The 24,689-nt window shown below is 27.2% G+C and overlaps 2 protein-coding genes across 2 annotated transcripts; one reads left to right on the top strand and one right to left on the bottom strand.

Annotated features, from left to right (window-relative positions):
• Window positions 1-270: 270 nt before the first annotated feature.
• On the bottom strand, window positions 271-1,230 carry LOC136089596 (uncharacterized). Its single transcript, XM_065815648.1, has one exon. It carries the CDS (start codon window positions 1,228-1,230, stop codon window positions 271-273), a length of 960 nt encoding a protein of 319 aa, XP_065671720.1.
• A 21,894-nt stretch (window positions 1,231-23,124) lies between these two features.
• Window positions 23,125-24,411, top strand: LOC136089595 (uncharacterized). The gene has a single exon (XM_065815647.1). The coding sequence runs from the start codon at window positions 23,125-23,127 to the stop codon at window positions 24,409-24,411; it is 1,287 nt and encodes a 428-aa protein (XP_065671719.1).
• The last annotated feature ends 278 nt before the right edge of the window (window positions 24,412-24,689 follow it).

Raw genomic sequence — 24,689 nt, 5'->3', positions numbered from 1 at the left:
CAACAGGAAAATTATTTCTTTCATTAAAGTCATTAGTCTCAATTTGATCAGCACTTAAATAAATTTTGACCTCACCCGGTAACTTGTTCAGCTAATATAAATGGATCTTAGCGATGAATGAAATCCTCTATCATAAAAGCTTTGTATGTATTCCAAAAATGCAAAGGGTCGTAAGGTTCACAAAAGTTTAAAATAATTAAAAACAGCTGCCTAATTTGCTTAGGCATTCGCGTTAAAACTGCCTCAGAAAGAGTATTCTGCCATTCAGTGTCATCTTGCAAAAAATAATTGTCCTGTTGGACTAACTACATACATTCTTATTATCACCTTATTTCCACCTCTTTGTCTAACCTTCCATTTACAATCTTTTTCATCAAATACAAAGTGATATGGAATGCCTTCATATAAATAGCGATGCGCTCCTTCATTTTCAGAACTTATTTTAAACCATGCCGTAAGGTGTGTATCGCGTTGAGCAGCACAATTTAAAGCCACTTGTTCTTCTCCTTCTCTAAAATACACAATCTGACTCTCAGGAAGATGAACCTTTAGACGGATAATAGTGTGTGACATATGACTCATGAGATACTTAAATATTCGCCACAGTGCTTCAGGTGCAATAACATAACGACAATCTAAAAAAGCGTTTACTTCATTGTGATTAACCTGTTCATTTATTAAAACATTTGCACAATCATGCCCTTTGTATATGCATTTGTACAAATATTTAACAGCTGTCACAGACATGCAAGCTTCAACATTAATTCGGGCTTGATATTTCTTAGATAACCAAGGATTGTAAGGTACCACCCAACGGTTATCTACATTGTTGCCTTTAATATTGATAACCAACCCATCATCACGACGTCTATATTGTGGATAACCATTGCGAACGGCTACTGTGTTGGCATTAAATTCTTTTGGATAACTTTTGCTGCACACTCCAACTTTTATGCGGGGAGAACTAGGATTCAGTATTCCACATGGGCAGTATATCATGCAAATTTTAATATCATTATAAAGTTCACGATTAACAATTGGATCTGGAATTTCTGCACATATTAAATTATTGATATCCTGTGCTGTTTCAAGTTTATAATCATTGGCTAAATGAAGTAAAATATGGGCATGCGGCAAACCACGCTTTTGAAACTCAATAACCTGAACATGCGTTAAAACTTTGCCTAATACACCATGTTCGAATATATCATTGAGGAGGTCGAGTATCATTGAGGAGGTCTCGAGTATTTAACTTGAGTTTAAATACTCGAGAGACCAAATCAGGTCTGTCATTCGCAGTCTGACCCGGCTACAAATTTTCTGTTATTTCACACCATTTTGGGTTGCAAGTAAAAGTAATAAAAAGATCTGGTTTACCATACTTTTTAATAATTGCCATAGCATCTTCAAAGCTTTCTTTTAAAGCTCTAGGACTTCCAACATAAGATGATGGCAAAACAACTACTCGCCCTGGTCTAACATTACGTTCGTTTGCAATGTTGTTAACTTGTTCATGTAAGGCATCATACTGCTCGCTTCTCAATTTATTTTGATTATTTCTGATAAAAGCAAAACGCTGGCCTTCAATTTTTACATATGCATCTACAGCATATTGCTGAAACAGTTTCTTGCTATAAAATAATAAACAGAAAAATTGTCGAACAGAAAGTCTATAATTGTAGAACTGAGATAATGTAACATGATTTCTAACCAGTGTGGTACGCTCAGGGTTATGCACTAACTGATTATGCCAACCAGCATCACCTCTTGGGAAAAAGAGAGGATAAATCATAGGATCTAAGTTGGCTGACATTCTTGAAACAATTTTTAAAGAATGACCTCTTGGGTAAATAACAACTTCCCTGGAAGTTGGGGGAGCACCATCTTTGCCAACAAATACAACTGCAACTTCATCGTGTGAAGGTAGATCATGCCGACGTCATGACCCCCTTCAAGTAAAGACAATTTTACAACAGAAGCTTGGCGACCTTCTATAGCCGCCTGACGAATTTCTTCATCTTCTACTTCAGCCATGTTTTAAAATGCAAGAGCAAATGGACTTTTTTTAGTAATTATAGTTTGCAATTGAAATATTAAATCACGTAAACAAAGATCATTACCACGTTGTTGCATTCTATCATTTATTGCTGCAAGTGGATCATATATATATAGTTGAGAATATATTGGTGGAACATCTTGATCTGGCCTAAGATTACCTACACGATGATAAATTCGGCCACATATTTTAAAACATGGAGTCTCATAATTTTTTGGTTGAACTACAGTTGCTTTAAAAGAAGCGAAAGAAAGACAGACATTATAATTTTGAATATGTTTAAAAAAATAATCATTAGTATTACGATCTACATAACTACCTGTAAATGAATCCTGTAAAACTTGTGTAAATGGTGAAAGTGGATGCAAACCTACCTTACCATTATGGCAACATAGAAAATGTGTTTCATCTGGAAATTTCTTAGCACCACAGTGCTGACAAATTTAATTCATTTCTGCTAAATAATTATAATCTGGAATAGCATTACTTCTTGCTATAGAATACATTCGTCCTTGTACAACAGATCTTCTTACATTTTGGCGACAATTAACTTCGCCACGATTTAGCCTATTTCTTTCATTTTGGCAACGATTAAATTCATTTTGATTAAGCCTATTTCTTTCATTTTGTAAATGATTAATTTCATCTTGTCTAAGTCTATTTCTTTCATTTCGTTTACGATTATTTCACGTCACGCCTTATAGCACTTACATCATCTTGTAAATACATAACTTCATCTATCATCCATTTCAATGTCATCATTTTCATTAAACATATTTATCAAAGCAACACTAGTCATTTCTTTTTTTTACTACTCTAACGTTAACAATAAAATAAAAAAACTTAATAAATAACTAAAAAAATCTTACTCAAAAAATTATAAAAAAAAGAAACCAAATAAATGCAAAATAAAATTAGTTTGCCATTATCAAAAGTAATACACCTGTACTACTTTTTCTTCAGTTTATTAAATTAAAGTTGAAAAAAGCCTGGAATCATATTAGGATAGAAAAAAAGTTAAAATTTATTTTGTTTCTAATAAAAAGAATTTAGTAACAAACAAATATCCTTTTTTATTAGAAATAGTAAAGTGTTTCTAATAATGTGTGTATATATATATATATATATATATATATATATATATATATATATATATATATATATATATATATATATATATATATATATATATATATATATATATATATATATATATATACACTACCGTGCAAAAGTCTCCTCTTATGTGTAATATTTGCAAGGAACAGTAAATGCAATACATTTTAGGATGATTTTAAATATATAAAAAGAATAAAATGTTAATATAAAAAGTTGATGAGGCCAAATCATAATTTTGCATACTTTTTCCTTTTCTTTTTGTTTCAAATAATTTTGTTTACCTTTGTTTTGTTGAGTTCTGCTGCTAAAAACATGGCAGAAATTTTTCTATATGAATAACCTTTTTCACGTAAAATACATATAAAGTTCTTCAGTATTCTTTATTAAATTTAAAACTGCACAAAAGTTTTAACCAAAATATTTTTTGTAAGCTTAGGTTTGACAGTAGCATGATACTTTCCGGCATGGTAAGGATGTTTTCAGTCATTTTAATTGGTTGCTTTTAATAGACTTATGTTTATATTTATACTTGAAAATGGCATTAGTGTGCGCATTTAATGTCTTGAATTTAATAAAGAATTTGAGAAATGGTGAAAGTAAAGAAAGAATATTGTGAAGAACTTCGTGGCAAAATATGTATTTTACGTGAAGAAGGTTATTCATATAGAAAAATTGCTTCCAGGTTAAAAATATCCGAATCAGGTGTGAGATATGCTCTACAACGATTACATGATATTGGTTCCAACAGTGACAGATCACGTTCTGGAAGACCAAGAGTTACATCACGGCAAGAAGATACGTTTATTGTTGTGTCCAGCAAAAGAAATAGAAAAATTCCAGCCACAATTTTAACAGCAGAACTCAACAAAACAAGGGTAAAGCCAGTATCAACTGATACTGTAAAAAGAAGACTAAGATCAGTCAACTTAATTGGACGCGTTGCTGCACGTAAACCTTTGTTGAGGGCAGTAAATAAGAAGAAAAGATTGGAATGGGCAAAAATGCATAAAAATTGGGGATTAGAAGATTGGAAGAAAGTTCTATGGACAGACGAGAGTAGGTTCGAACTTTTTGGTACCCGACGTCGCGTGCATGTTAGGCGTTTACCTAATGAAAGAGTGCTTCCTCAATGTATACAAAGTACTGTAAAACATGGAGGTGGTAATATTATGCTTTGGGGATGTTTTGGCAATGGGTTAACTGGAGATTTAGTTAAAATCACATCTACCATGGATAAACACATGTACCGTTATATTTTGGTTAAGCACGCGATTCCATCTGGTATTCGTATAATTGGGAAAGGATTCATCATGCAGCAGGACAACGATCCAAAACATGCATCTGGATTATGCAAAAATTATTTGAAACTAAAAGAAAGGGGAAAAGTTTGCAAAATTATGACTTGGCCTCCTCAATCACCAGATCTATCACCCATCGAAAAGTTGTGGGATGAACTGGATCGGAAGATCAGAGAAGCAGGTGAAACATCTTTTATTAATCAGCAAACGCTATGGGAACGTTTGCAAAAAGCTTGGAATGAGATAACAGCGGAAACCATGAATAAATTATTAGCCCGAATGCCAAGATTATGTGCTGCTGTTATACGCTCCAAGGGGTCTCATATTGATGAAAATAAAATTTAACATTTACAACTTTGTATATTAACATTTTATTGATTTTATATATTTAAAATCATCCTAAAATGTATTGTATTTACTGTCTAATTCATTGTTTAATAAACAATTAAAAATAAACGCAATTTTCTTGCAAACTTTTGTTACTTTATCGAAATATTAAAAATGAGCGGAGACTTTTGCACGGTAGTGTATATATATATATATATATATATATATATATATATATATATATATATATATATATATATATATATATATATATATATATATAACTATTAATATAATTTTAACCAATACAATGAAAAATTTATATCAAACAAAATCTCAACTTCAAAAAAACTTTTTTTGTATATTTCCTTAAAGGTTTGTAAGAAATTAGTACAAAATATATATTTAACACTAGAGGCCTTTCAATGTTTCATCAGTAGTGTTAGTTTAAGTGCTGTTATGTACAAACTTATTTATTTTTTGTTACAAAAGTATTTTTTAATCAACTAATGTATTGTTGCTATTAGTTACCATTGTCTAATATTCTTTAAAAAGTGATAAAAATTTATTATCTTATGAAAGTCATTTGCATAAACAAAAGCATGATACTTTTAACTAACACTTTCTGTTTTAAAAAATATTAGACAATGGTAACTAATAGCAACAATACATTAATTGATGAAAAAAATACTTTTGTAACAAAAAATAAATAAATTTGTACATTAGAGCACTTAAACTAACACTACTGATGAAACATTGAAAGACCTCTAGTGTTAAATATATATTTTGTACTAATTTCTTACAAACCTTTAAAGAATTATATAAAAAAATTTTTTTTGAAGTTGAGATTTTTTTTGACATATTTTTCATTGTATATAATTATATATATATATATATATATATATATATATATATATATATATATATATATATATATATATATATATATATATATATATATATATATATATACATACATATACATATAATATATATATATATATATATATATATATATATATATATATATATATATATATATATATATATATATATATATATATATATATATATATATATATATATTGAACTATTTATTAGTGAAAACATATGAAAACCAAAATTTTCTTTATAATATATATATATATAGCATATTTTATAAATAAACCTCAACATTTTACTTGGTACAACAACTCGATTATGACTAATAACAACTCCGTAAACATGAATTTTCTAATAATCTAAATCTTAATAAATTATAAACAATTAAACTTAATTAAAAATTTATGAAAATAATTAATGCTATATTAAATATAGAAAAACAAACATATAATAACACAATTATTTCCTAAACCACAATTTATTCATTCAAGAGAAAATATATAACATAAAAAAACACATCATTTAACAATCATGTGCACATTAGATAAAATACATTTCATACTATTATAAAAACACATTTATATAAACACATTTATAAAACAACTATGTAACATATATCACCACATACACATGTTTCTCGAAAACTTTTTAACTTTGAGCATAATATAAACATATCTGCAAACCTTTAACAACTATAAAACAACCTTTATTAGCATCATTTATTTTTAATGTAACAAAGAATGCAAACTACAATTCACAACATTGTAATGAAAAAAATGAAACCATTTAAGAACAAAATTAAAAATTTCTAATAAATACATATTCAGATACCTTAAAATGAAGCATAAGACAACATTCTTTTGACAAATTCCGGAAGAATTTTTTTAAATTTTTCTATTCCTTATTATTTTTCTTAAGAATATAAATATACATATAGATATAGATAAATATAAAATAGAATGAAATAAACGCAAACTTATGTTTATAAACTTACATGACCACAAACAACAGTCTTATTTTATTTAACTTTTCGTATTAAATACATAAATAAAACTTTATTCTCATTATTCTTTCTACAAAAAAAAATGTTAATCTATAAATAAGAAAATGAATTGAACTTGCTTAAAAAGCCATCAGCTCCTCTTAACTGCTCTAGAAAAAAAAAAACAATACTTGCTTAAAATGTTCTAAAAAGACTAACGACAAAACTGAAACAGTTTACAAAAAAAGAAACATTAAACTAAAAAAACTATTTTACTAGTCATTTTAGTTCTAACTTTTTCTAAAAAATGAAAACAGGTTATAAAAATTAGAAAAATAAAAACAACCAACAACAAACAAACGATTATCTACATTTTTATTTTTAACAATGAACAATATTAATTCTTCTTGAAAATAAAAGTATATCAGCTCTAATTTGTTTGCCGACCTTACTCGAAAGACCGCATGGAAAATATAACCGGGCATAAAAAAGTCTAGAAACTACTTAAAGACTAAGAAATAGTGTATTTTACAGAACACAGAACCGTAATAATTAATACGAACATTAGGCGTAACTATGCGTACTAATATTCATTAGCGTAATAATATATATATATATATATATATATATATATATATATATATATATATATATATATATATATATATATATATATATATATATATATATATATATTTATATATATATATATATATATATATATATATATATATATATATATATATATATATATATATATATATATATATATATTAATACGCTAATGAATATTAGCGTATATATATATACACACACACAAAATATTCAAAAGAGGCTTTGCTGTCAAAATAAATTTGGGATTTAAAATAAAAAAGTTAAAAATTTTAATTTACAATAGTCTATTCTAAAATCTGCCCCTGCCTATAATAACATTTCCAAAAAATGTATGCTATGTTTGCAAGAAAAATTTGAAATAATTGCTCATTTTAATCAAGAAAATTTATTAAATAAAAAATCTGAATTAATTTTTATATGTAGTCACGAAAATAAATACCTCTTAAAAAATTATAAAAACAAATGACCAAATTAAATTATCCCCGTTCCATAGTAATTTATTTAATAATTACTTTCTGTAACTTCCCGTTAACCAAAAAAATATAGTAATTAAAAATTTTTTTTATTTTTATATTTAGTTATAATAATTTATAACTTCCTGTAAAATATTTTTTTCTATAAATTGAATTTTTTTTGAGATTTAGAAACTCTTCCTGATGATCCAGCAATGGTGAAACTTACAGTTGAAGAAAAAGTTAGATAAGTGTTTTTTACTATATTTTTTGTCTTTAATTCTTAAAGACAAAAAATATTTTTAACAAATATGCTTCTTTTTATTCTTGCTATTTTTCTTTTGTAATATTAAAATTCGAATTTTTTCAATCGAATTTTTTTCCATCGAATTTCAATCAAAATTAAAATTCGAATTTTTTTAATCGACGTTGTTAACTTTTCATTTGTTAATTTTCTTTTAAAACGTTAACAGTTGTAAAGATTGCATGATTTGATCTCTCATTAATGCTGCATTCTAAAATTTTTGTTTTAGACACTACTGATGTTTTTTGTAAGCGTGTATTTTTAATTTTAGCTTACATAATGTGAATAACATATACGTGTTAAATTAAAACTTTTGATAAATATTACAATTAAAAATTAAATGATAAATATTACAATTAAAAAAATGTTATTGTTTGTAAACTTTAATTCACATTATTTATTTATAAATTCTGTATAAAGAGCTACATTTTAATTTATGAAACACAGAATATGATTTCTCGCCATAAATCTAAATACGAAAAACGAAAAAAGCGACAAAAAAAAATTAAGAAAGTTCTAGAGGTATGAGAACACTAGAAAATTTGGGGCTTAAATTTCTTCAAAAGCACTGAACGACGACTATTGCAATAATGGAGATATTGATTTGGACCCATTAAGCGCCAGGAATGAAACAGAATTTGTTGGCATTTCCGCGCAATCTGATATTTCAACACTTTCTTTGAATACCGACTGTGCCAATATCGATATTGGAGTGGTAAAAGTAAATGTAACACCAAAAGAGGTAGAAGATGCCATTTTAAGAGGTGCAGAACCACACCCAACAACATTTCCTGTAGATAAACACGGTTGCCAATTCCCTACCTATTTATTAAACTTTTGTTTAAAAAATAAAGAAATAATTCCTCGTGATTGGTTAGTTTGGAGCAAATCTAAAAATGCTTTGTTTTGTTTTCCTTGTCGTTTATTTTATAAATTTCATGAGCAAAGATCAATTTTTGTTACAGAAAATGGTTAGCAGGTTAATAGAGGGTACAAAAAATTATATGACAGAATACGTGACCATGAAAAATCTAGTAATCATAAATCTTGTTATATCCAGTGGCGAAATTTAGAAAATAATATTAATAAACATACCACAATTGATTGCTATATAGTAAAACAAATACAAAATGAGACACAGAAATGGAAAGATTTATTAAAACGATTATTTGATATAATTTTGTTTCTAGCTGAGCGTGGATTGGCCTTTAGAGGTGTTACTCATTTGATTGGCGATTCGAACAATGGAAATTTTCTAGGATGATTAGAACTTTTAAGTTATTACGACTCGGTTTTAGAAGAATATTTTAAAAACGTAAAGCAGACACAAATCGAAAAGCAGAGATTGCAAGTACATTACTAATCGCCAGACATTCAAAATGAATTCATATCATCCTGTGCAGATTACATGAGAACTTGTTTTTTAAAGGAAAGAGATATTATGAAGTATTATTCCCTTATTGTAGACGCAACACCCGATTCTGCGCATATAGAACAAACTACATTCATTTTACGGTACGTTATTATTAAGTCCAACAAATTCGAAATTATGGAAAGATTTCTTGCATTTGTTGACTGCAATAAGAAGACTGGAGAAGATATTGCTAATCTAATTCTTGAAACGCTACAAAGATAAAATGTTCCTATAAGTGACTGTTGCGCACAAGGATATGATAACGGATCTAACATGAGTGGATCATATAAAGGTGCACAAGCTCGCATTTTTCAAATTAATCCATTAGCAATTTTTTCTCCTTGTGCATATCATAGTTTAAATTTAGGTGGTGTTCATGCAGCAGAATCTTGTATTTATGTTGCAAGATTTTTCGGCACAATACAAAAATTATACGATATATTTAGTAGTAGCCACAAAGATGGGAAATATTAAAAAATAATACTGGATGTTCTTTGCACACTATGTCAAATACACGGTGGTCTGCAAGAATTGAAAGTGCTAAGCCATTTACTGAAAAAATTAATGAAATTAAAACAGCACTAAACGCTGTTTCGGAATTAAACTTAACGTTAGAAACTCAATCAGATCTTATTAGAATAAAAAATTTATGGAATCTTTTGAATGCTTAGTATTGGAAAAAATATGGCACAAAGTTCTTGCAGCTATAAACTACAGAAGTACTGTTTTACAAGCTCGCAATCCAACAATTGATGTAGAAATAACTAATTTGTCGAGTCTTCTTTTTGAACTAAATACGATAAGAGATAGTTGGGATACTATTCTAAATGAATATAGATTGTGTAGATTGTTGGGCACATCTTTACAGATAAACATTTTTTGGGGAAAAAATATACTAAAAAAAAACAACAACACACGAGTTAATAAGGACACCGTTAGAAGAATTTAGAATTAACGTTTTCAATGTTTTCATGGATAGCATTATTGATAATATGACAAAAAGATTTAATGCAGCAAAAGAAATAGATTCTTTATTCAATGTATTATGGTTGTTCCCTGACTTAAATGATCAAGAAATACAAAGTAAGTGTGAAAAGTTGCAAAAAATGTATGAAAATGATATTGATGATCATCTTAGAGATGAAATACTACATTTAAAGTCAATTATAATGCCAATATACAAAATATTTCTCTTCAGCCCGTTGAATTGTTAAATGAAATTAAAAAAAACAAACTTGATGTGCTGTTTCCAAACATTATAATTACAATAAGGCTATTTTGCACAATTCCAGTGACAGTTGCCCAAGCAGAAAGATCTTTTAGCATGTTGAAAAGAATAAAAAACGTATTAAGATCAAAAATGACACAAAATCGTTTAAATGACTAAGGACTTTTATCTATTGAAGCCGAAATGGCTATGAATATTAATTTTGAAGAAGTTATTAATTTGTTTGCGAGTCGAAAGGCTCGCAAAGCTCTTTTATGAAACAGTGTTTAACATTGTTTTTTATACAACTTTTTCCTAACTTTAACTTTTAAAAGATTTAAATAGTTTTGACTTTTAAAAGATTTAATTAATTTCATTTATAATTTTCAATGACCAGAGCACGCTTTCTGGTCCTGGGTATATGATTGACCATATTTAGGGCCCGTTAAGAAAACTTCCCCAGAGCCTGAAATTTCTCTCGGCGGCTGTATATATATATATATATACATATATATATATATATATATATATATATATATATATATATATATATATATATATATATATATATATACATATATATATATATATATATATATATATATATATGTATATATATATATATATTTTTTTTTTTTTTTTTTTTTTTTTTCCATCACATATGCGACTTGATTAGAGTGCTCAACGTATGGAGCAAAAGTATTGTTGTTTTGATTATGTAATAATAATCAATTTTTTTGATTTGAGAGGGATCAATATAAAGTGAAATAGTCACAAAATAGATCAATAAATAAATAAAAAAGTAAGATGAAAAAAAACAACTTTTAAGTACCGTAAAAAAGTTGTTTTTTTTCATTGTAGTTTGTGAGCTGGTAGGAATATTTCTTCTTTTTCAAATTTCAAAATTTTATAATAAGCTTGAGGTTGGTTTATACCGTGACGATGGCTTGGCAGTTTTTGGTAATAAAAGCGGCCCTCAAATGGAAAAAATAAAAAAGCGTATTGTCGAAGTATTTAAATGCAATGGCTTACGGATTTCTATACAATGCAACATGAAAATTGTTAACTACCTTGACGTGACTCTAAATCTTAGTGACTGCACTTTTAAACCTTGTTTCAAACCTGATAATACATTAAATTACATCCATGCTGATTCAAATCAGCATGGATGTAATTTCAAAATACTATTCCTCTATATAATGAAGCTTTATTAAAGTCTGGTTATAAATGTAGTCTAACATATAATCCTATAACAATATCAACTCCAAAACGGAACAGAGTCCGCAACATCATTTGGTTTAACCCTCCATTTAGTAAAAACGTTAGCACCAACGTGGGAAAAAAAATGTTTGTCAAAAGCTTTTGAAACTTATTGACAAACAATTTCCTAATAATAATAAACTACATAAAATCTTTAACAGGAACACAGTCAAAGTTAGCTACAGTTGTATGCCAAGTGAAAAATCTATTATAAATTCGCACAACAAATACATTTTATGCAACAATACAAACCTTAATCAACAGGACTGTAACTGCTATAATAAAAATCTCTGTCCGTTGTTTAATTAATGTTTAACAAGCAACATTGTATATCAAGCAACTGTTACAACTGATAATCTTGATTCATCTTCTAATGAAAAATCCTACATTGGGATAAGTGAGACTCCTTTTAAGTTAAGATACGCTAATCACGTTAAATCATTTAACATCTCTAAATACAAAAATGATACTGAACTCTCAAAACATGTATGGAAGTTAAAAGCAGATAAATTAGTCCCTATAGTTAAGTGGAAAATTCTCAGGCGATGTAAAGCATATAATCCAACATCAAAATCTTGCATATTATGTCTCACCGAAAAATACGAAATTCTATATTATAAAAATACTAATTTATTGAATAAAGGGAGTGAGATTGTTTCTAAGTGTAGACATAGAAACAGATTCCTTCTTTCCCAATATGACACTGGCGATTTAAAAAGATGTTTTTCCATGTTATTATTTTTTTTATTATTATTGTCATTATTATTACTATTATTATTATTTGACGTCAGAACTCATTCCATTGTTTTTTTTAATTTTGTAACGGTTTTAAAAAACCAATTAAAATTGTAATTTTGAACGGTTTTTTCTTGATTTAAATATATGGCTGATGAGTGCCGCAAATGGCATGAAACTTTAAGTACCGTAAAAAAGTTGTTTTTTTTCATCTTACTTTTTTATTTATTTATTGATCTATTTTGTGATTATTTTACTTTATATTGATCATTCTCAAATCGAAAAAATTGATTATTATTACATAATCAAAACAACAATATATATATATATATATATATATATATATATATATATATATATATATATATATATATATATATATATATATATATATATATATATATATATATATATATACATATATATATATATATATATATATATATGTATACATAGAGAAAAAGAAAATGACCGACTTAAATTACTTGATACATATATATGATATAATTAAAGAAACATAGACATTTATTTTTAGACAGTCATAACCATTTTATAATTAAGTTTTTATGGTGTATTTTGCACTTCACTTTTGAATGAAAAAAATAAATAAAAGAAAGAAATTAAAAACTCAACAAAAATTGAAAAACAGAAGCAAACGCAAAAAATACCGTTTATGGAATGATGAATTAATGATATCAGCAATTAATGCCGTTAAAAATGGAGTTTTGCAGCAAGCTGCATGTAAAGTTTTTGACATTCTAAGATATTCGTTACAAGTTTGACTTTCTGGTGTAACAGAAATGGGAGCCAAACCTGGACATCCAATTAATTTAGTTAAAGAAGAAACAAAGAAATTAATTGATTTTGCATATAATCATGCAGCTTTAGGAATCGGATTTGGTTGATTGCAATTTCTAAAATATGCTAAAAATTTTGTTTTAAAACATAAAAAGCTTTCAAGAATGGATCTCCTACAGAAAAATGGTGGCATGAAATCTGCAAAAGGCACAAAGATTTAACTTGACGTCAACCAGAAGATACAGCAGCTATGAGACATCAGTGTATGAATATTTGTAAAGAGTCGAAATATTTTTCCATTCTTAAAAATATGTTAACGATAAACAACCTACTTCAGAAACCGCAAAACATTTGGAATATGGATGAGACTGGGATGCAGTTTGATTATCGTCCTGGAAAAATAGTTGCTAAAAAAAGAGTTAAGTATCTACAATGCTGTCAATCAGGTAACCGGGAAACAATCCTAGTAATAGCTTGTGTCAATGCTATGGGTAACTCTTCTTCACCACATTTCATATTGAAATGAAAAATTACTAAGTCTCTCTTCAGTTTTTAATTTGAAAATGCCCCAGAAGAAAGTAAATGTAGTGTTTCAGACAGTGGTTAGACAAAGCGAGGCTTTGCATTTCTATGGCTTACAAAGATATTTCTTTCCGGAAAATTTGGATTTTTATAAATACATTTGAATTCGTTTACTCTTACAATATAAAAAAGCTCATATATCATATGACATATTTTCTTGATATTTGTAAATGTAAATGAATTTGTTTACTCTGACTGTTTAAAAAAGCTCTTTTTCTTTAACTTAAGTTAATTTTTACGTTTTTAGCAGAGGTTTTTGTACTCTTAGCTTAATTTATCCCTTAATGGGAAAACGAGCCCTGTGTATTTTTACATATTTACCTAATATTAATAATATATAAATGAATTTGTTTATTCTAACAGTTTGAATGAGCTCTTTTTTATTTAAAATTAACATTTATTGTTTTTACAGAGCTTTGATTGTTCTTGGCCTAACTGCCTTGAATGGGGAAAATAAGCCCAAAGATTTTTACGTATTTTCTTGATATTTATAAGTTAAAATGAATTTGTTCACTCTGACAGTTTGAAAAATCTCTTTTTCTTTATCTAAAGTTATTTCTTACGGTTTAACAAAGCTTTTAATTTCAAAGCTTTTTAATCCAATTGCCTCAAGTGGGGAAAACGAACAGTGGGATCCTTACCTAGAGGCCCCTATTATTAATAATAATTTTTAGAACTAAATGCTCTGATTTTTTATTAAAAAAAAAAACAATAAAAATAATTTAGCATAAGAGCTTCAATGAAACTTTTCCTCATTGATGATATTTGAAAAATAAATTTATTATAAAATTTGGTGCCTTAAAAACTTAAGGAAAACTCAACTTATTTTGACGCAAAAAAAGCGTTATTGAGACCAACATAAATTGCCATAACTTGGGAACCAGTTATACAAACTTAAAAAACGAGCTTATTCTGAAAACGTCATTATAATCCGCGTACTTTGATATTAAATATAGCCAGAGGTAAAGATAATAGTATATACATATATATATATATATATATATATATATATATATATATATATATATATATATATATATATATATATATATATATATATATGTAATCTCTTGCATGGTAGTTAAAAAATTCTTCCACAAACTGTACTTTTAAAGATAACGCCATTAAAGCCGACCAAAAAAAGATAAACAAAGTTAAATAAAGTTTTTTTTTTAAAGGTAGTTTGCTTGCCCGAATCAAACTCTTAGTCAATGTAGCAGCAGGCTAAAAGATTGTTGGTGTAGCAGCACTTCCTTGTTGCAACAGGCTATAAGATAGTCGATGTAGCAACACTCCGCTCACGCTTAAACACTTTTAAATAAAAAACATTCTAGTAGCTAATGGTACGGTTTCTTAAAAGTCGGTAAAACTTAATGTAATTCTGCTCTGTTTTAATTGCTTTAACTTTTGGACTACATTTAAACGTAGCTTAATTGTTAAAGTCACTTAAATGCTGTTGAAAGAGACTTTTTTTTTCTGATGTGAGGATATATATATATATATATATATATATATATATATATATGTATATATATATATATATATATATATATATATATATATATATATATATATATCCTCACATCATAAAAAAAAATATATATATATAGACACATTTATATATATATATACATATATATATATATATATATATATATATATATATATATATATATATATATATATATATATATATATATATATATATATATATAATATAAATATATATATATATATATATATATATATATATATAAATATATAATATATATATATATATATATATATATATATATGTATATATATATATGTATATATATATATACAGTGGTGGCTCAAAAAATTAGAGCCGCCCTAAATTCTTCATAAAATACGTATTTGAAATACCAAATTGTTTGTAGTTATTTGATTTCAATTAGTAAATGTCACAAATATGCATAACGCTACATCTCGGCATTATTTTATCATAATAGCAACACATTTTATTGCATTGTAATGAAGTTAGTAGCATTTGAGTTATTATTATTATTAACGGTAGTTTTTTGAATACACGTGGATTTTTGACAGCAATATTTAGTCCAAGAACAAATTACTTTTATTTTCATATTATTCACTGAAAATTTATTTTTTTTTCTGAACAAAATTAAGTGCTTCTTCTATTTAAACGTTACAAAAGTATAATATTTTTTTGTCTCTATTTTATTTTTCAACATAACCTAACCTTCTTTTTTTGTTATCTTTAAAGCAATGGGAAAACAAAATGATATTTCACCATCTCTAATTGGACTGATTCAGGGTCTTATATTGGCTGGAAATAGCTCCAATAGATAAATAGCAAAGAATGTAAAGATTTCTTGGGCAACAGTCCATAGAATTAAGAAAAAATGGGGAAAAGTGAACCATTATTGTCAGAAAAGAGGAAAAACTGTGGCAGACATCGAGTGACAACCCCACGAATGAAAGAGAAAATTATGAGATATTGTGGTGGAAAATAGGAAATATTGATATATTGATATAAATCAAAAAAAAAGAAATTAAAGAAATCTTTAATGAACAAGAAATTTCAATTTCTTTGGGGAATCTTTGCAGAAGATTGGCAGAACAGGGCTTCAAAGCTTGTAGACCTGCAATTAGACCCAAGCTCACTGAAGCTATGAAAGAAAAGCGCCTACAATGGGCAAAAACTCATTTACACTTAACTGTTGATGATTGGAAAAAGATATATTTGAAAAAAATTATTCTTATAAACTGAATTCTTTTACATATTTTGGCTACTTATTAAAAAAATGGTGTTTTTTAATTTTTATAACTTTGACTTTTAAGGTTTGCTTTTCAGACGAATCCACAATAGAAATCATAATGGATAAAACCAATTTTGTGAGAAGAAGAGAAGACAAGAAGTTTAATAAGGACTGTTTGGTGCAAATAGTAAATCACCCACTCAAAATAATGGTATGGTCTGTTATAAGTGGCCAGGGAACAGGAAGGCTGTATATTGTACAAAAAACGATGCGCCAGGATCAGTTCATTAAAGTTCTCGAGGAACGCCTCATACCTCAGGCGAAGGAGTGGTTTCAAGATGGAAAATTTACTTTCCAACATAATTCGGCTCCATGCCATAAAGCAATAAGCGTATCTAAGTATTTAGACAACAAAAAAATTACTGTTTTACCCTGGCCAGGAAGTTCATCAGACCTAAATCCAATCGAAAATTTATGAGAACTTTTAAAGCGGGAAATGTCAAAAATTTTGGTAACCAATAAACAAAAATAATTGAAAGATTAATTGAAGTATGGGACCATAACGAAAACATTCAAAAACAGTACTTAAATTTGATAGAGAGCATGCCAAGGAGAGTTGCAGCAGTCATCGCAACTAAAGGTGGTCATACAAAACATTGATGTCGATGTTGATGTTAGTAGTATAAAAAGGGCGTTCCAGCACATTTTCCAGCACATTTTTTTTCAATCATTATACTAACCATAATTTCTTAAGCTATTATAACTATAATCTTAACTATAATCTTAACTATAATCTTAGCTATAATCTTAACTATAATCTTAACTATAATCTTAGCTATAATCTTAACTATAATCTTAACTATAATCTTAGCTATAATCTTAACTATAATCTTAACTATAATCTTAACTATAATCTTAACTATAATCTTAACTATAATATTAACTATAATATTAAATATAATATTAACTATAACCTTAACTATAATCTTAACCATATATTATGAGCCAAAATAATATATTAATATATTAATATATTAATATATTATGGTTACAAACTCTCTTACAAACTCTGAGCTATTTTTTGTAATTTTAAATCAACTTTTAGATTTTTCGGATCCATGTAAATTCGAAGAATTTTTTAAACTTATCAATTTTTTATTATCAACCCACGAGTTGAACGAATCAGGATACCCATACCACTTTACTAATGATTTGTTTTTGAGTTTACGAATAACTTTTTCTGTCCTAAATATGTTTGGATCAGTTTTTTGCATTTCATGTTCATAAAAAGTGCCTTGCAATTCTTCATGATTATCGTCAGTTAATTTATACATATATATTATATAATTTATATATATAAAAAATAAAAATCTTAAATATATAAAAATGGATATTATAGATTTGTCATGGAATGCGAATAACAATAAGAAAAATAATAATAAGTTGTTTCCTAAGAGTATAAGAGGCATTATTGTCGGAAAGTCAGGTTGTGGAAAAACTACTTTATTATTGAATTTACTTTTGAGACCTTGTTGGTTGGACTATAATAATTTACAAGTTTTTGGAAAATCTCTTTTTCAACCAAAATACAAAATATTAAAACAATCTTTTGAAAAAAAATTATCAAAAGAAATTATTCTTGAACTATTTAAACTACAAGACAAAATAAAAAAGTTAAATGCAAACCCTGAGCTCATAATTAAAGACATTTCAAAAAATTTAAATGAGAAAACAGATATGGAGTGCAAGTTTTTTGAAACAGCAGAAGATGTACCAGATCCTCAAGATCTTGATATTCATAAGATTAATTTGATGATATTTGATGATTTACAATTAATAAAGCAAAATAAGTGTGAAAAATATTATATAAGAGGAATACATAGTAATGTAGATTGTTTCTATCTTGCACAAAATTATTTTATGTTACCTAGGCAAATATACGAGAAAATACAAATTTTATTTGCTTATTTCCATAAGATTCAAAGAGTTTAAATCACATTTATAATGATCATGTTTCAATTGATATGACAAAAGATGAGTTTAAAAATTTTTGTAAGAAAGCTTGGTCAGAGCCTCATGGATTTGTTATTATAGATCTATCTTCTAAAAAAGATTATGAAAAATATAGAAGTGGATTAAATTGTTTTTATATACCAACTGGTGAATTTTAAAAATCTTGTATATATAAAAAACAAAAAATGACATGTTTATCAGTGAGCGGAAATAGCATTATATTAAGAACTAATTATAACCCTATCATTACACTTAAAGAAGACAGAGAATATGAAACGGCTCTAGTTAGTTTAGAGACATATTACAGTTTTCCAAATATTAATTCTTCAAACAACAATTTTAGATATAGCGCAAATAATGGATCAACTTGGAAGGATATAAACATTCCAGATGGATGTTATGAAATTGGTGATATAAATAAATATATCCAATCGATTATGATAGGAAACGGTGATGAAAGTTCAGGAGTTGCAAATATTACAATTGGAGAAAATAATAATACATTAAGATTAGTTGTAACTATTGCAGCTGGTTATAAAGTTGATTTTACAACTTCAAATTCAATTGTTTTTGGTTTTGACAGTGGAATATATTCAGCAGGCTTCAATATACCAACTAATATAGTAAACATATTAAATGTTAAAAGTATACGAGTAACAAGTGATATAATAGGATCATCGTATGTAGATGGAAGAACTGATAACGTTATATATTCATTTTTTCCAACTGTAAGTCCTGGTTATAAAACTGCTCAAAAGCAGTATAACTTAATTTACTTACCAGTAATACTAAAAAAATATCAAGAATGGAAAATAAATTGCTTGATCAAAATGGAAATCTTTTGAATTTACGAGGAGAAGAAGTAACTATCACATTTCATATAAAAGAAGTAATATAAGTTTTTGTAGTTTTTTTAAAAATTCTTTTATATTATATACAAAAATGAGTAAATATAAAAATATTAAAATAAATGTTTCGCGAGGAAAAATAGAAAAACTTAAAAAAGCAATTGAAAATGGTTATGGAGCTAGTATTAAGTTATCACATTCAGATCTTAATGGTGAGCATGTATTAGCTGTAACAGATTATCAATTGAATAGAATTAAAAGAGCATATGAAAAAGGTAAAGGCCTAATAATTACTCTAAGTAAAGCACTACTAGCTCACAATTCTCAAATAGAGGGAGGATTTATTGGTGCACTATTACCTTTCCTTGGTACAGCTGGAAGATTTCTATTATCAAGCGTTGCCCCAGCACTTGCAACAGGCTGATTAACAGGTGTAAGTTCAGCAGCTGGATCAGCTATGGTTGATAAAATTGCTAGAAGGGGTATTGTGTACAGGAAAAATAATGGAATAACAGTTAAAATGACTGCTGCAGGAAAAGGTTTATATTTGAGACCATGGAGTAAAGAAAGTTCTGTAGGTGATGATTATTACATACGTAGTGGAAATAGACATACATCATCAGGTGAAGATTTATTATTAGGACCGAATTCACCATTTGCTAATATTCCATTTTTGAATATACTTCTATGATTTCTCGAAATTTTTTTTATATTGCATATAAAAAGAAATGCCAAGAAATAATCCGCCAGTACACAAATTTATAAACAAATATATACCAGATAAACCTCTAAAAATGCTTCTTTATTCTAAAATACACAAGGATTTGGAGCACCCTTCAGTATTAATAAATGATAATAAATATGAAATATTTGAACAACACGACATTACAATAAAATATCTATCACATCAATATATTCTTTAAAAGTTTGGTGCAGTAGTTAATGAAGGGGTTGCGTTAGTTTCATTAAAAGAAGAACTTAAATTAAAAATGTTAAGTTTACAAAACTCTGTAATATCAGAGTCTGTTGATGATATTGTAGTAAATTTTGTAAATAATTATGATTCTGATCTATTGATTAAAAAAAGAGATTGAAAATATTTAAAAAAAAAGTATTTTTAAAAAAAATTATTTTTACTTATTAAAATGGAGTTTAATTGCAAAAAGCTGTGTAATAATATTTATTCAGATATACCAAATGCAAAGAGTGCAACTGATAATAAAACTTTCAATAAAATATATCCAAACCTTCCAATTGCACCTGATGAAGAAAATAAGATTATTAGTGCACATATATATTGCTTAAACACAATTAGTAAGATTCAAAAAGAAAAAGAGAGTGAATGAGAAAAGAAAAATATGTTAAGTAAAAAGTATCATAGAGCTGTAAAAATAATTTCAGCAATTGATAATTCATTACTAGCAAGCACTATGATACTTAGAACTATTGGAATTGGATTTTTAGCAACAATAATTGCAGCACCAGTAGCTATTGCATATGAAGGTGCTGCATTAGGAGCAGGTGTTTTATCATTAATAGGAGGGCAAGTTAATAAAAAATTAAATTTAAAAGCAGAAAAGCATGAAAAGATTAGAGTAATAGCTGATTCAAAACTAAACACAATAAGTGACTATATTTCTAAAGCTTTAGTAGATGGAAGTATAGATGACAATGAATTTAAACTAATACTTAGTGAACTTGAAAAATTTAAAGCTATACTTGAGCAAATTTGAACAGATTCAAAAGAATTAATTAATGAACAAACTAAAGAATCACTAATTAAACAAGGAAGGGATGAGGCAATTAATATACTCAAAAACAGATTTAATGAAAATATAAACGTCAAAACATAAAACGTAAAACGTTTTATGTTGTGTTTTTTTATCTTTATTTATAAAAAAGCAAAATGTCATTTCTAAAAATTGAAGATCCTGAAAAAAGAGACAAAACTATCAAAGAATTCTTAGATATTAAAAAAAGAATAAAGCAGAATAATTTATCTGAAAAGATGGGTGAAACTAATTTACAGTCAGACTTAGAAAAATTGTACAAGCCATTAATTTATAGTCAAGATGGAATAAAAGAAAACATATCTAAATTGCAAGATCAATCTGAAAAATTTGCACTCACTTTTTCAAATTCTTATCTTGAAGCAAATAGAGAGATAATGATAACTGATTCTAAAGAACTATTGCCTTATCATGAAGAAAATAAAGGTATGAGGCTAGGAAAAATTGCAAAAGATTATCTAAGAATGTATGCTAATAGTAAAAAATCTACAGATACTACATTTGGAATACATTCTAAAGATGATATATTTTGTATTAGAAAAAGACCAATACATATTAATGATAATAATATAACTATGATGTTGAAACATATTATGGTACTCCTGGTCTTTGGGAGTTGATAGTAAAGCTTAATCCTAATAAGGGAATATAAAGTGAAGAAGACCTTAAAAAATATCAAAATATATTAATACAGACTGATGCAATTCCTTCTGATGCAATCCCATACAAACCAAAGTCGTCTTGTAGTAGAAAATACAGAGTAATAATAGCCCCCATTAGGAGAGATATAAATAAGAAGCGTAAATCAAAAGGAACAGGAGTAGGGACAAAAATACAAACTGTAATTCTTCCTAGCGACCCTAATGCATTAATTGAAAAGCTTGATTTGTGTATAGCTGCATGGAAAGCAGGTAACACTGGGGTAAAAAATGAAGCTGTTGCAATTTGTGATGAATTATTACGACAAGGTATAATAGATAGTTCACAGTATAAATTAATACAAAATAATTTATCATATATCAGTGTATATAAAAAAAAATATAAAGTACATAAAAATGCTAATTGTTCATAATAAGAGATATATAAAGAAACATGCTATTGGAGGAAGTGGTATATTCGAAAGTATAAGAGTTTCATTTAAATGAATAAAAGCGTCAAATGTAGCAAGGGTATCATCGACTATGTTGAAGAAGATGGCTGCTACTGATTTAGGAAAAACTGCAATAACTGCTGCTAAATCAGCAGGAAATGAACTATCAATATCAGTGATAGAAGCTGCTAGAAATGCTGCAGTTAAAAACGGAAAACAAATAATTAATAAAAGATCTTCAAAAATAGTTTCACAACCTGTTGTTAATAAAAAAATTTATGAAATTATTTCAACCTTGGCTGCATCTAATGATCTAATGAAATCTGGATCTAAAAATCTAAAAAATAATGCAGATGAGGTAACAGCAAATATAAATAAAATATTGATGGGGTCTGCAATAAGATCATTAAAAAAAGTATCAAATGAAAATGCTATAAAAACAGAAGATCTAGTTAAAAAAGGACGCGGCCTTCGACTTGCATAGATTTAATTTATTAAATCAATGAGCTACGCATAGCTACATTTACGCGTAGACTTGCTAAATTTTTTATATAGTTTTTAAGAATTGTCAATCAAAAAAAAATTTTTTATATTGTATATAAAAAAATAAAATGACAACTTCCGAAGTATTAAATTTTACAGAAATGCCAATTGTAGATAATGGAATTGAAAGATTTGAATTCCATGAATATGAACCAAATAATGGTACAAATCTAAATGCTGGACAAATAACAATCAACATTGAGCAACAATTTTTGTTCACACTCCCATCTGAGGGTTTTCTCTCATTTGAAGGACAAACTGTTAAGGCTGATGGAACAGCTTATGCTAATGCAGATGCAGTGGCGCTTACAAATAATGGTATTATGCATTTATTCAGTGAAATATCATACAAATTATCAAACCAAAATATAGAAACTATTTTTAATCCAGGTCAAGCAACTACAATGTTAGGAATGCTTAAATACCCAAACAACTTTCAATTAGCGCAAGGATTAAACCAATTGTGGTATAAAGATAGTTCAACAACAGCAGTACTTGCTGATAACTCCGGATTTGCATTAAGGCAAGTATACATAATTCAGAAGCCAACTAAAAAAGAAACATTTTCATTTTGCGTACCTTTAAGACACATTTTTGGATTCTGTTATGATTACTACAAAGTTATTTATGGGCTTAAACATACAATAAATCTTGTAAGACAAAGTGATGATGACGCAATTTTTAAGCTTGCTAGTGTAGCTGCAGTAAAAGTTAATCTTAATAAAATATCATTGTTTATGCCACATGTGTTACCATCAGATGAAGAAAGGTTTAAACTTTACAAGCAAATCAAATCAAAAGTGACACTTCCAGTAAGTTTTTGTCAGCGTCAGTGTGATAGTATATCTGTTCCAGAAGATACTTCATTTTCTTGGAGATTGAGCCTAAAGTTATCTCCTGATAACCCAAGACACATTATTGTTGGATTTCAAACAAATAAAAGGCTAGACCAAAATGCAAATGCTTCAATATTTGATCATAACGACTTGAAAAATATGTACATTATGCTTAATCAAGAAAGATATCCTGCTGTTGATTATAATTTGTCATTCCCAAATCAGCAAATTTCAAGAGTTTATAGAGATGCAGCTGTGTTTATTGAAAAATTTTATGGAATGAATGAATTGATAACACAAAGCAATATAAATCTTTCTGACTATAAAGATTTATACCCACTCTTTGCTTTTAATATTAGCAATCAATCAGAAAGATTAAAATCAACAACAACAGATGTAAAAATTAAAGCAACATTTAATACAGCTGTTCCAGCAGGTACTATGGCATATGCTGTTGTAATATCTGATAGAATGATAGAATTTCAATCAGACGGAAATAAAATGAATATTTTTTATTAAATTTTTGTAAATTAAATTTTTTTTGAAAATTAATTAAATTTTTTTCTTTATATAATAAAAATGTCTTACACAAGAGAAAACTTGCAAAAGTTGTAAAAAGAAAATAATATTTTGCAAACATCTAAAAAATGTCACATGGTGAATGATTGCTGTAGATAATGGGTTGATAAATAACGAATCAATCATGTCAAAAGCAACAGAAGCAACTGATGAGAAAAGACCAGTTGGAAGACCTAGAATACATCTAGTAAAAGAAGTAAATGAGAAAAGACAAGTTG

Source organism: Hydra vulgaris, chromosome 13 (genome assembly GCF_038396675.1).
Source record: "Hydra vulgaris chromosome 13, alternate assembly HydraT2T_AEP".
Classification (NCBI taxonomy): domain Eukaryota; kingdom Metazoa; phylum Cnidaria; class Hydrozoa; order Anthoathecata; family Hydridae; genus Hydra; species Hydra vulgaris.
Note: the sequence above shows the minus strand (reverse complement) of the source record. Positions and strands in the feature narration are given on the sequence as shown.

Coding starts and splice junctions, on each gene's coding strand:
- LOC136089596 (XM_065815648.1), bottom strand. CDS start 1,230: ATGATACTCGACCTCCTCAATGATATATTCGAACATGGTGTATTAGGC.
- LOC136089595 (XM_065815647.1), top strand. CDS start 23,125: ATGACAACTTCCGAAGTATTAAATTTTACAGAAATGCCAATTGTAGAT.